At 38.6% G+C, this 13,394-nt stretch overlaps 1 protein-coding gene across 3 annotated transcripts in view; it reads right to left on the reverse strand.

Annotated features, from left to right (window-relative positions):
• Nucleotides 1-13,394, reverse strand: part of GPR155 (G protein-coupled receptor 155) — a 43,725-nt gene continuing 30,331 nt past the window's right edge. For all 3 annotated transcript variants that reach the window (XM_058664652.1, XM_004577046.3, XM_058664650.1), the window contains 5 exons: nucleotides 11,765-11,901; nucleotides 9,629-9,724; nucleotides 5,646-5,710; nucleotides 4,249-4,386; nucleotides 1-1,440 (listed from right to left, as the gene is read on the reverse strand). In XM_058664652.1, coding sequence (XP_058520635.1) covers nucleotides 1,140-1,440; nucleotides 4,249-4,386; nucleotides 5,646-5,710; nucleotides 9,629-9,724; nucleotides 11,765-11,901 — 737 coding nt within the window. In that variant the 3' untranslated portion in view covers nucleotides 1-1,139. The remainder of the gene's footprint in view (nucleotides 1,441-4,248; nucleotides 4,387-5,645; nucleotides 5,711-9,628; nucleotides 9,725-11,764; nucleotides 11,902-13,394) is intronic.

Raw genomic sequence — 13,394 nt, forward strand, 5'->3', positions numbered from 1 at the left:
ATCCCAATGTGTTGGCGTGAGTAGGGGCTTTTGGGAGTCAGTCAGTTCATGAGGACAGAGCCTTCATTAGTGGGATTAATGGCCTTCAAGGAGGCTGAGTTCTTCCTTTCCCCTACATGAGACAGAGCAAGTAGCATGGTCTGTGGACTAGCAGGTAGGCCCTCATCACACACTGTGTCTGCTGGTGACTTCTGGAATGTCCGTTTCCAGAACTCTGAGAAACAAGCTAATTCATAGTGTCCCGTTAGAGCAGCCTGAATGGGCTAAGAAAGAGGGCATCCAGTAATTCATGGATGCTTAAAAAAGAATAAATTCTAAAAGTAACAGTAGGATGCTAAGTTCTTAAATCTTAGCTTGAACTGTTTTTTTTAACCATAAAGGATAAATAGAGGTTATCCTCCTGCACTGATACTTTGTGAAAATACCAGAAACAATAACATCACACAGCAATGATTTTGTTGATAGTAGTTAAATGAATATGCTCCAGTAATCAATTGTACAAAACAAAATATCAAATGATATTTCTGAAGGACCGTGGGCCTAACATATAGAAGTTCTTATTCCCTTCCTAGGTGCACAGGTAGTACTTTGGATAGAGAAGCAAGGAAAAGTTGAACCCTAAAATCAGTGCTTCTAGATTGTAAATGAGTCATAACCATCAAGAAAATGGAAAAAATAAAAATAGGAAGACCTTCTTATTAAAATTCTTTTTTTAGGAAGTGCTATAAGTAAATGCAAAGTTTTCATAATTTAAGGTTCATTTCCTGATAACAATATACATGGCAACTTAAAGTAACAGCTAGTGAATCTGATACTAATTTTGAAATTGTAGTAAATATTTGCAGAAGACAATGATTTTTAAATGTTCACATATTAATACTATGGTAACTATTATTCATATCAGAACTTTGAAATTTTGATTTGTTTTTCTCTTTTTTCCAAGTCAGTTTCCTATGAGTTTTACATACACATAAAAAACAGAATGTTAGCATGAAATGGGAATAACAACCAAAAAAGTTGTCAAACTTTCCTGAAGAGGCAGCTGAAGATCTGTTTGTCACTTGCCCATAGTAACACAGTGAAAAGTAACAGATTAGGGGTTAGAACAGGATTCCATGTGGGATTCTCTCCTTCACAATTTAGGTGTTGGGGGAAAGTGAGGAAGGGGATGAATGCTCAATTTCTTTATATCTTTCCTGATATACGGGGTTTGCATTGATAACAGGAGGACTCCGCTCAGGACTCTTTTGAAGAAATCTGTAAAACAAGTACTCATCCCGAAATTCATAATCATTCGTAATATGCTGGATGACTCCCCCTTGCACCAGTCTGTCTCCATATATCACAGCTTCACCACGGTCAGAGGCAAGGCCAACTTCAATTAGCCAGTTCACCAGATCACAGCCACAGAAGGTCCCAGCAGAAGTCTTTGTACCACACCTGTATGTCAAAGGAATGATTCACCCATATGTTCTGTAAATCTCGTATCAGCACTGCATGATAGAGGACAATGGAGGGAAAATAAAGAGAAACAAGGAAAGACAGCAATGACAGTTAAAAGCATGGCAGGAATGAAACTGTTGTGAGTATAAAGGGTTAGCTCTCCTAATCCTACGCAGACCCCCGGAGGCAAATAAAAGATGCTAATAATGCTTGTGAAAACAAATTAAGCAGTAACAAAAATGACATAGATAATACAAATATATCTTTAAGGAAATTTCTTATAGTAGCATGATCTTTTATAATCAAATCTGTTTTGTCGACAGGTAATAAATATATATCTTACAACTTACTATGTCGCAGTTATACTAAGTAATTAAATTGTCTTAGAACATAATTTTTTTTTCCCATGGGGTCTTTGGTGACTATTTTACTAGTCTGTTTGCTATAGTCATTTTCAGCTTGTTGTGCCCACAAGTGGCCTTTTTTCTTTTGCTTCAATAGCAAAGAAAATCATACTGATGTGTTTGTCAGGACTTTGATTCATTAGGAAGCAAAAAAAGCAAAGATCTGTTTTACTACAAATATAAGATTTTAAAAAAACATAATCATGAATTTACTTTGTAATTATTTAAAATGTGTCTTTCTAATGCAAATGTGGAGTGTCTTAAGTATGAGCAAATGAAGGAAAGAGAAATGCAAAAATACACTCGATTGCATGAATTTTGTGCATTTTTACACGAATATGAAATAGACAACACAGATTTGTCCCCAAGCATCAGTCAAGTTATGAAACAGAAGCACTTAACAACAGGAGACAATGCATGAAAGCTAAGAGGAAATGAGAAATGGTACTGACATTTTAAAACATTTAACCATAGGTGAATATATATTAGTTTCATGTATGAATTAGATAAGAGGTTAATTCATATACAAATGTTCATAAATTCATAATATTTTAACATAATTATTTTACTTAGTGGTAATTTATGTTTCATAACTACAAATTCACTTTCAATAGATGCTTGAATACTCATATTACAACTTGTCTCTGAATCTTCTTCATGCTTGTTGAGCTCTAATTTATACACTAACACTTTCTGTCTAAGACACCAGCTGAGTGCTACTTGCTTCCTCATGACTGGGATCAGAAGAACAGCCTATGGAGCTGTGCAGAGTATCAGGATGTGATGCTGTGCAGACCGCAGGGCCTGGAAAAGGGCAGGGAGCAGACTAGCTGTTGCCCATTCAGTCATCTGGGATGGAGGCAGCTCTGCTACATTTCCTGACAGTAGTTGGTAAGGAAAACAGGTCTGATAGAGCTAACATGGAGTTTTTCCTTTTTTTTAAAAAAGTTATATATATAATATATACATTAAGCAGCAGTTTTAAACAGTTGAAATGTCCAGATATTTGGCCTAATGGCTAACATGTGGGTTATCATATCCATGTGCCACATTGGAGCTCCTGGGATTGCTCTTCAGCTCCAAGTCCCAGCACCCATTCCCTGCTGTTGTGGGCCTTTGGAGGCAGGGGTGATGGCTTCCCGCCACCAATATGGGAGACCTAAATGAGTTCCTGGCTCCCTACTTTGGCTCAGGTCAGTGCTGGCCATTTCAGGCATTTGTCAAAGTAAACCAGCAGAGGATAGCTAACTTGCTCTTGCTGTCTGTTAAAATAACTAAGATAAAATTGTTGAAACTATCCATAGGTTGAAATAATTGTGCTTTTGTGGGAAGGAAGCTAACATTTTTTTCATAATTTATGATTGTCAGAGAGTGGGCCAGGTCCACGCCAACATTTTTGTTACTGAATTCAAACAACCCCAAGAGTCACATATTTTGAAGAAAGGAAAAAAACTACAATGTAGAAAATTGAACATTTCCAGCTAATAAGTGACAGTTCAGAAGCTGAATTCTAGTTTTAATCCATACCCATAGTCTCCTCTCATTGTCTATACCAAGCTACCTTTGATTATATTTTTATGTCTGTTAAATAGTTGCATAATGTATATAAATGAATTATTCAGAACAATTTTCATGCTTTCATTTATGCACATAAATATAAGTGTTAGATTCTTTATGTTTTTTTTTCTTTCTCTATGACAACCAGTACTCATGGCAGTATAACGTTTGCTTACTTCAAGTTCATCATTTCCTGCTACAGCAGAGCCCATACTTCACGTGTTAGAATGGATATATCACAGATTAAAGAGTAGGGCTTGAGATGAAATACAAATAGCAAAATTAATTGAGGCATAAATTTCCCTTCATTTTCTTAACAACAGCATTAGTAATATGAAATATCACTAGGAGATGGGAATACAAAATTACTTATAAATCTTCAAACCTTTGTGAGAGACACTAATTGACAACATGCAATGAATGTTAATATTCCACTACACCTTGATTCATTCTAAAGTTTTCATTTTTATGGAAATCAGAAGTTACGATGTTTTTAAAACCTAAGATCAAAAATACATGTAATTTTTTTACATGTAATTTTTAAAATAACAAACTGACCCACAATTATTTTACCTTTTATACACACAAGGGAACTTCAAGATGTAAACTGGAATTAAAAGATAAGTTTAATTTGGTATTCCAAAATAGTTTTCTTTTAAATCCATGCAGTTTTTTTTCCCATAATACACATTTTACATTAACTTTTTAAATACCTTCGTATATGTGTTAGTGAAAGGAACAGCCATATATATAGTCAGTTATAGCTTATTAGTTGGCCCATCAAATTAGAAAATTAATCCTCTCAAATATAATTCTCTGGAAACTGCACTGGCAGTAGGCTTACCTTCTTTCCTTGACAATGTTTCGGATACATAGGTCACGGTGATAATGCATAAACTGTTGACAGGTCATTTTTATTTCCTCAGATACAGGAGGATCCCTGTTTTCTGCTGTTTCTTTATTGTTCCATAGGAATTCAAGTCTGAAAATCAAAATTTAAGGAGAATATTTTTAAGGAAAGAAAAGCACTCCCTAATCACTCCATCAGAAAACTGTCATGCAGCAACGCTGTCATCCCTACGCCCAGACAGGATTACTCTGTGAGGCAAACACTCTTCCTCTGTACGCACCTTCTCACTCACAAGCCAGGGCAAGGAACCTAATCATCTCATAAATCCTCTAGATATGTTTGAGCCACATTAACTTCCACCAATAAATGTTGCTTATTGCTCATTCTACTATTATGAAATGCAATGATAACTCCAAGACCAAGCATTTTGCTTAATTCTTTTTCAATTTCCATACCATAGGGACACCAATTCTGTTTCTGCAGCTCAGACAATAGAAACTGTTGACTGTTCTACTTGATCAACATTATTCATCTGATAACTGATTTCACTGACTTGCCTAGGATGCTTTTTCTCCTTCATGAAATGATCAACAACTACATCCCGCTGAGGATGTAGAAGAAGAAAGAGTAGTTATCATTTTTTGACATTTTTCATAAAGCTAGTGGGATAAACTCCATTAGCAATGAGAAATTTTACTAATTTCTGACTTGGAAACAAACAAGGAAGTACAAAGATCTGTTCCCTCCAACCCCATTCTTTCCTCTTATCCCCAAGCTGGAGTATTTCCATTTGTCATTTCTTTCATATACAAATCTTCAATCTTAATGTACGGATCACTAACAAAATTCAAGAAGAAAACGAGTTTTCTCAAGTTGTCATTTTGATAGAAGAATGCTATCAAAATATAGTATAGGGCTCGGCAGCGTGGCCTAGTGGCTGGGGTCCTCGCCTTGATCCCATGTGGCCGCTGGTTCTGGTCCCGGCAGCTCCGCTTCCTCTCTCTCTCTCCTCCTCTCAGTATATCTGACTTTGTAATAAAAATAAAATAAATCTTTAAAAATATATATATATAGTATAGACCTTTTGGGGCACACCACTCACCACTTCTATTTCTAAAGAGATTTCTAAGTTTCATTTAACTTTATATAGTTAATGGCACAGAAAGAAGTCAGTTCTTGTTAGAATGCAAATTACAGTGCTGGAGTTATAACAATTCTTCCTATCTTTTCCCTGCAATTATTTAAAACAAATATGTGAATCAACAGATAACCTTTGTGTGGTGTTTTGTAGTCTCCTAGCAGTTACTAAAAGTTTAAAAATATCAGTATCTTAATAGAATGGCTTTGTCATCACCTTTTTGCATATAGATTTACCTCCAAATGAAATTTACCTTCTTTTAAATGGCAGGATGATTAAATGTTTGTCTAATCCAAAGATTCCAAAGGAAATAAATCCCTAGGGGGAAAAAACAAAGTAATTTTTTTCTGATTTCAAAACAATAAAATTTTAAGAGTGAAGGAAGCGCCACATTCAGTGCTTGAGAAAACCATCATACAGTGATCAGAGCAATAATTTAAACAGAACACAAAAACAAGGGCTCTCGAATTCAGAGCCTAGAGGCATATGACATACTAACTGCCTCTTCCCAATCCTGCTTTCCTACTGATTATGATGATTGATACAAACCAGTGCTGAGTAACCGTATTTAGATGACAGCTTACTGGAGAAAAATGAAAGCATTTCAGGGCTATATGTCTTTGTTTTCTTCTTACTGAAAATGCCCCAACTGTGTTTATGTATTTCTGTGTTTTGTTTTTCTGTTAAGACTTCATGAATTAAATAACAAGTGCTGCAATCAATGGCTTACTATAATCCAATAAATGAACAGAGTTCATATGAAGAGAAGCTGGCTAGTGACTAGGGAAAGGGCTTGAAGGCTTTAGGGATGATGAGGCAAAAGGCACCAGCTATCAGTCACACGTAGAACTTGAAGCTGTTCCTTGTGGGTTGTACTGGGAGAAGCATCTGCGTGCAGACTGGTGGGAGGTGAGATGGAGAACACAATGTAATATTATACAAAGGACCTACCATTTCCACCCCAAACAAAAACAGGCAAGGAAATCTTACTGTTCCTCCCCAAGAAGAAAATGAGGAGTGGGGTTTGTTCACCTCTTCTCCTTTGAATCACTTAGACTATATGCTGTGTGGACAGCATTTTTACAAAAATTTTTACTTATTTTTATTTGAATGGCAGAGTTACAGAGAGAAAGAGAAACAGTATAGTCTTCTATCTGCCGGTTCACTCCCCAAATGGCCACAATAGCTGGAGCTGAGCCAATCCAAAGCCAGAGTCAGGAGCCTCCTCTGCTCTCCTACATGAATGCAGGGGCCCAAGGACTTGTGCAGTCCTTGACTGCTTCCCCAGCCCATAAGCAAGGGCCAGGATCAGAAGAGGAGCAGCCAAGAAATGAACTGGAACCCCTATGAGACGCTGGTGCTGTAGGCACCACCCCACCAGCATTTTAAATTTAGTATTCCAGGCACTTATGACCTCTATTTAATGCAGCTTTATTATTTCTGACCCTGGGTTAGCTCTACCAGGAGTGTAAAATGTTAAGAGTGTGAGTTTTCCATTTAGTACTTTAGACACAAAATCAAATTTTAAGATAAGATGGGTATGAAGTAACCCTTGGGATGCTCATGCTGTAATAGTGGTCACCTGTGTCTGAATAATTATTTCTTTTTTATGCCACCACACTGATGAACAAAAAATTGGAGGTATTTCAATATACTAATGGTAGGAAAAAAGTTATACGTATATCTAATGAGAAATGTTAACTTCCTTACATGGCAAATTATTTCAGATTTAAAAGGCAACAACCCTGATTTTAAGTAGTATTTTTTTCAACCTAATATTGAATCTGTGTACCAATATTCTCTGTTTTAAAAACTAAGGGGCTTGGGTGTCTCTCTCCTTACTGTTTCGAGAGGCACCCCACCTCACGGCTTTCTCTCCACAAGTACTTTCCCCTTTCTTTCTTCCCTGCTCACCTGGTCCCTTTGCAAATAAACTTTTCTGGCTAAAAAAAACAAAACCAACCAACCAACCAACAAACAAAAAACCTCACACACACACAAAAAAACCAACTAAGGGGCTTGGCCTGGCTCTATGGCTCAGTGGCTAAATCCTTGCCTAGCATGCACCAGGATCCCATATGAGCACCGTTTTGTGTCCCAGCTGCTCCACCTCCCATCCAGCTCCCTGCTTGTGGCCTGGGAAAACAGTCAAGGATGACACAAAGCCTTGGGACCCTGCACCTGCATGGGAGACCTGGAAGAAGCTCCTGGCTCCTGACTTTGGATTGGCTCAGCTCCAGCTATTCTGGCCATTTGGGGAGTGAAGCAGAAGAAGGAACCTCTTTCTCTCTTCTTGTGGCTCTGCCTTTCCAATAAAGATCTTTCTCTCTGTCTCTCCTTCTTTCTCTGTAAATCTGCCTTTCCAATAAAAGTAAATAAATCTTAAAAACAAAACAAAAAGAACAAAAAATAAATTAAGGAGTTAAAAGCCAGAGCATTGGCTAAACTGGCTAATCTTTACTTCCAAGCGTGGCATCTCATATGGGCACCAGTTCATGTCCTGGTTGCCCCACTTCCCCTCCAGTTCCCTGCTAGTGGCCTGGGAAAGCAGTGGAGGACGGCCCTATGCATTAGGACCTTGAACAGTGTGGGAAATCTGGAAGAAGCTCCTAGCTTCAGATCAACTCAGTTCCAGCTGTTGTGGCCATTTGGGGAGTGACCCAGAAGATGGAACATCTTTCTCTCTCTTTTATTGGATCCTCCTTTTCAATAAATATAAATCAATCTTTTTTTAAAAAAGATTTATTCATTTTATTACAGCCAGATATACACAGAGGAGGAGAGACAGAGAGGAAGATCTTCCATCCGATGATTCACTCCCCAAGTGAACCGCAACGGGCCGGTGCGCGCCAGTCCGAAGCCGGGAACCTGGAACCTCTTCCAGGTCTCCCACGCGGGTGCAGGGTCCCAATGCATTGGGCCTTCCTCGACTGCTTTCCCAGGCCACAAGCAGGGAGCTGGATGGGAAGTGGAGCTGCCGGGATTAGAACCGGTGCCCATATGGGATCCCGGGACTTTCAAGGCGAGGACTTTAGCCGCTAGGCCACGCTGCCGGGCCCATATAAATCAATCTTAAAAAAAAACAACTAAGGGGTTAATGAGATCAGATTTTTAAGTTTGCCTATGAAAAGTATTTTCCATGTGTAAAATGTCATTTTCCTTAAACATCCATTTTAATAGTGAGATAAATATGGGCAATAGCACCTACTGTATTTATTTCATGGAATTTTAGTATCCAAGGCTTTTTACTTAGTTGAGAGACAATTATTTAATTGTTGGTTAATTATTTATTAATATTAAGATAACAAATTTAATATAACAATAATAATTTATTAATATAAAATTATTTATTTATATTTGAAAGGCAGATGGGGGAGAGAGGAGTAGAAGATTGAAAGGGAGAGAAAGATATCTTCCATCTACTGTGTCACTGCCCAAATACCCATAACAGCTGGAGCTGGACCAGGCTGAAGTCAAGTAACAGCAAATCAATATGGGTCTACCCTATGGATGGCAGGGACCCAAGTACTTGTGCCATCAAATGTTGCCCCATAGGATGCATGTTAGTAGGAACGTGGAATCAGAAGAGGTGGGACTTGACCCAGATGCTTGGATATGGATGCAGACTTCCCAAGAAGCACCTTAACTGCTAGGTCAAACGCTTTTTCATAGTGTCCTAGTTTTTAAACTGAGTATAATAATATTGACTCTGTGGGTATTGCTGTGATATTTAAATGATAATGAACATAATGTGTGTTTGACATGCAATGGGCTCACCTAGAATGGTAACTATGGCTGGCTGAAATTTTTACACTATGTTATTTCTTTTTTTTTCTTTTTTAAGAAATTAAATGATAATCATCTATTCAAATAGCTAAGTTAAAGGCTAAGGGAAGGTAAATTATTTTCTCAAACTGAATTAAGATCACAACAAAGTCTAAAAAGAACTTAGGAATCTTGTTCTTGCTTAAATTATTCCTCATCTCAAAATCAAATCAAATAACTCTGGTATTTCTGGTTAGAGCACTCAGTGTACATTCTGATGACTTTAACCAATATAATACTTCATCTCTTCTAGGAAACAGGCAGCAGCTGTCAGCTGTCATGTACACCAGCAGCTGGCAAACAAATGAACCCGCTCTGAGTTAAAAGAAAATAACTCCATCCGCACCCCACCCCCACCCAGTGAGCCTATCCAAGCAAACAAAAACCCCTCAAATTTCTCAGAGTAAGTACCTGGCCAAAGTTAAACACAGCGCAGAAAAACTGTAACTCAACATACAGTCTTCCAGGCTCTTGGTTGAACAGCCACCATAAACAACTGGAAAGATTCTGCAAGAGAAAAGAGCACTTTGATATGAAGCATGTTAATCATTTCTCTCCAGAGCACAGTATAATAACTTCTCTTCTTAATTATTAGGGGAGAAAAGACGAGGGGGAAAAACACTGAGCGAATATAGAGGCTTTGTCTCTCAAACAAGAGGTTTCAACCTCTCCTCCTGACAGATGTCATTCAAACAGCATCTATTCTGATCTGATTTGAAGCAAGACGACATGAGCCATAATACAGAAGCTTACATAATGTATCAGCCCTGCCGACTAGCCCGAGACAGGACTGATTTTAAAATTAGTTCTGCACAATGAAAACAATTACACCACGGAGCAGCAATTCTTGGCAGTGGTTCTTATTTTTGAATTTTGTTCTTAAACGGCAGTTAGGTGCTAGCTGCTTTCACACATGTAATGAGCACCCCAGGGTGAGAATATTTCCTTCATAGGCTGACAGATCTATCTCCTATTCCTAAGCAACCCTCGAATCATCTTATAGAATTATGTAATAACTAGTGACCCTCGAATCATCTTATAGAATTATGTAGTAACTAGTGATTCACAGATGAGAACTTTAAAAAATATATTTATTTTCATCTACTTGAAAAGCAGAGAGTGTCAGAGACAGAGGTCTTCCTGTTTGCAGGTTCACTCCCCACATGGCTGCAGCAGCCAGGACTAGGTCAGACTGAAGCCAGGAGCAAGGAATTCCATCTGGACAGCCCAGGCAACAGAGACGTGATTAACCTTCTGCTGCTTCCCAGAACGGAAGCTGGATCAAAGCAGAGTAGCTGGGACTTGGACCAGCAATCCAATATGGGATTTGATCATTCCAGAAGGCAGCGTAACACACTTACTGTGCTACAATTCTGTCCCCATAAAACTAATTCTCATAATTCTGGTAGTTCAGTAAATGTATGCATTTCAAATGTGCTATATTTTGTTTTCAAAATCATCAAATTAAAAACATTTTTTTTCAATATCCAGGACCAGTATGTGGTATAGCAGGTAAAGCTGCCACCTAGCGCTGGTAGCCCTGTGGCTGCCTATTTGACTCTCACCTGCTGTACTTCCAACCCAGCTCTCTGCTAATGCACCTCGGACGCAGCAGCAGATGGCCCATGTGTTTGGGCCCTGCACACCTGTGGGAGACCCAGATGAGGCTGCTGCATCCTGGTTTCCACCTGGTCCTGCCCTGACTGTTGCAGTCATTTAGGGAGTGTCTCAATGGAGGAAAGCTTTCTTTCCCTGTTCTTCTGCTTCTTATTCTCTATATTTCTGCCCTACAAAATAAACAAAAAAATCTTTAAAATGCAATATCTAATCCTGGTGAGAACACTTTATGTATTTTTACTAACTCCTCTCTCCCAGAAAACAATTTAACAGAATATATTTAAAGTCACAGAAAGATCTGTATTCTTTAATTCAAGGTTCTCAACTCTGGGAATTCATCTTAAAGAAACATAATGTGTGAATATGATTAGAGCATTTTGAAAGCCATGAACAATTCATAAGGAAGTGAGTAAGTACAATTACAATATATCTCTTCTAATTACAGCAGCTTGGATCCAGGCAAGGCAGAAGCCAGGAACCAGAAACTTCATGCAGGTCTGAAATAAGTGCTCCAATGTGAAATGCCAGCATTGCAAGGAGCAGCTTAATCCATGATGCCATAATGCTAGTCCCAAATTCAAATTATTTTTTAAAAGTTTATCTGATGAATATTTTAGAGAAATGATGTACTTCTATGAAGAATGTTAGTATTAGGCAGCCCTGTACACAGCATGGATTTAACTGGTTTCACTAAATTCTGGGTTCACAACACAGAATGAAAAACTGGTTCTAAGCAGGAATAGCTACTGGAACAGGTAGGCAGCAGAGCAATGTGAACGATTATTCTCTTCCCTCCCAAAACTTTCAGCAAAAGATTAGTATTCAGATAGCCTTTCTGCCAAGCTCCTAGAAATCAGCAACTGAGCTTCTCCCAGATGCCCAGATAAAACTTCTGCCATGGCCCCCAAACAACCCAGAAGAAACCATTACAGCAAACAGGCCGATGATGAGGAGCAAACACAGCAGCACGTGTCGAGTCAGTTGCTGGTCGGTGCTCTGCAGGTACTGCTCCTCCTCCTGGGCTAAGATGCAGCTCTGGGAGTTACAGCGACCCTCACAGTGCTCGTCTAGAAAACAGTGAGCACAACAGTCTGCAATCAGAGCTTCTGATCTGAACGCATTTTAAATAAATAATGACAGCCAAAAAGCACATTCAGCTAAGAATCACTATATAATTTCAGATGAAATTGGAGAAAAGCTCCTCCAGGTTTTAGGAGACTTTTAGTTGTAGACTGTTTTTAGCTGGAAAAAAAAAAAAACACACAGAAGGATCATGCAATAGGTCCCTTAAACATCATTAATAGTGTTTGGTAGCTATTTAATTTATTAAGACTTACTTGTTTAAAAGTCATAGTTATATATAGAGAAAGTGAGACAGAGAAAGGTCCTCCATCCACTGGTTCACTCCTAAGATGGCCACAATAGTTAGAGTTGAGCCAGGATGAAGAAGGATCCAGAGGCTTCATCTAAGTATCGCATGTGGGTAGCAGGGCCTAAACACTTGGGCCATCTTCTGCTGCTTTTTCTAGACCACCAGCAGGAAGCTGAATCAAAAGTGGAGCAGCCAGGACACCACATAAGCGATATTGGTATTACAAGAAGCACTTTCCCTGCTATACCACAGCACCAGCCCCTATGGCTACATACTCTATGCTATATAATGATAACCTATATTATTGTCATATTTATTTAAATGTATAATTTTTAAAGCCTAAATCAGGTTTGACCTGTGATAAATCTATTAGTTGAGCACATTTATTTGGCTAACTACATTAAAAAATCAGTAATATTTCCTGCCTTTATATTAAAATCTACTTTGTCAAAGCCTTAAGTTGCTAAATAGGTATTAAATAAAATGTATTCTTAATTACTTACTCATATTATGTATATAAGAGGCATAGAGAAACAGAAAGACAGAAAACAGAGAGCTTCCATCTGCTAGTTCAATTTCCAGATACTGCCAGTTGCTGAAACAGGGTCAGGTCAAATCCAGGAATGAGGAACTCAAGCTAGATGTCCCTACATGGGTAGCATAACTCAACTCCTTAAGCCATTACTGCTTATCCCAAGATGTACATTAGCAGGAACTAGAATCCAGGGACTGCCATACAAGACTGTAGTGTTCCAAGCAGTGTTTTAACTGCTAGGCCAAATGCTTAATCCCACTATGTTTTGTTGACATACAGAAACAAATCCAAGTTATAAGCATGATTCTTGTACAGCTTGAAATAGAGGTGCTTTGACATGGAATGCCAGCATCTTAAGCAATTGCTTAACCTGCTGTGCCACTATGTTGGCCCCCTCAGTGGCTCCCATTCCATAATTTTTTTTTTTACACAAAATATGACCAGAATGGGGCTGATGCAATGGCTCAATTGGCTAATCCTCCACCTGCCAATGCCAGCATCCCATGTGGGTTTGTGTTCCTGCTGCTCCACTTCCCATCCAGCTCCCTACTTGTGGCCTGGGAAAGCAGGAGAGCATGGGACCCTGAATGCAAGTGGGAGACCTAGAAGAATCTCCTCCTGGCTCTTGACTTGAACCTACTCAGCTACAACTG

This window comes from Ochotona princeps, chromosome 5, assembly GCF_030435755.1.
Source record: "Ochotona princeps isolate mOchPri1 chromosome 5, mOchPri1.hap1, whole genome shotgun sequence".
Lineage (NCBI taxonomy): Eukaryota > Metazoa > Chordata > Mammalia > Lagomorpha > Ochotonidae > Ochotona > Ochotona princeps.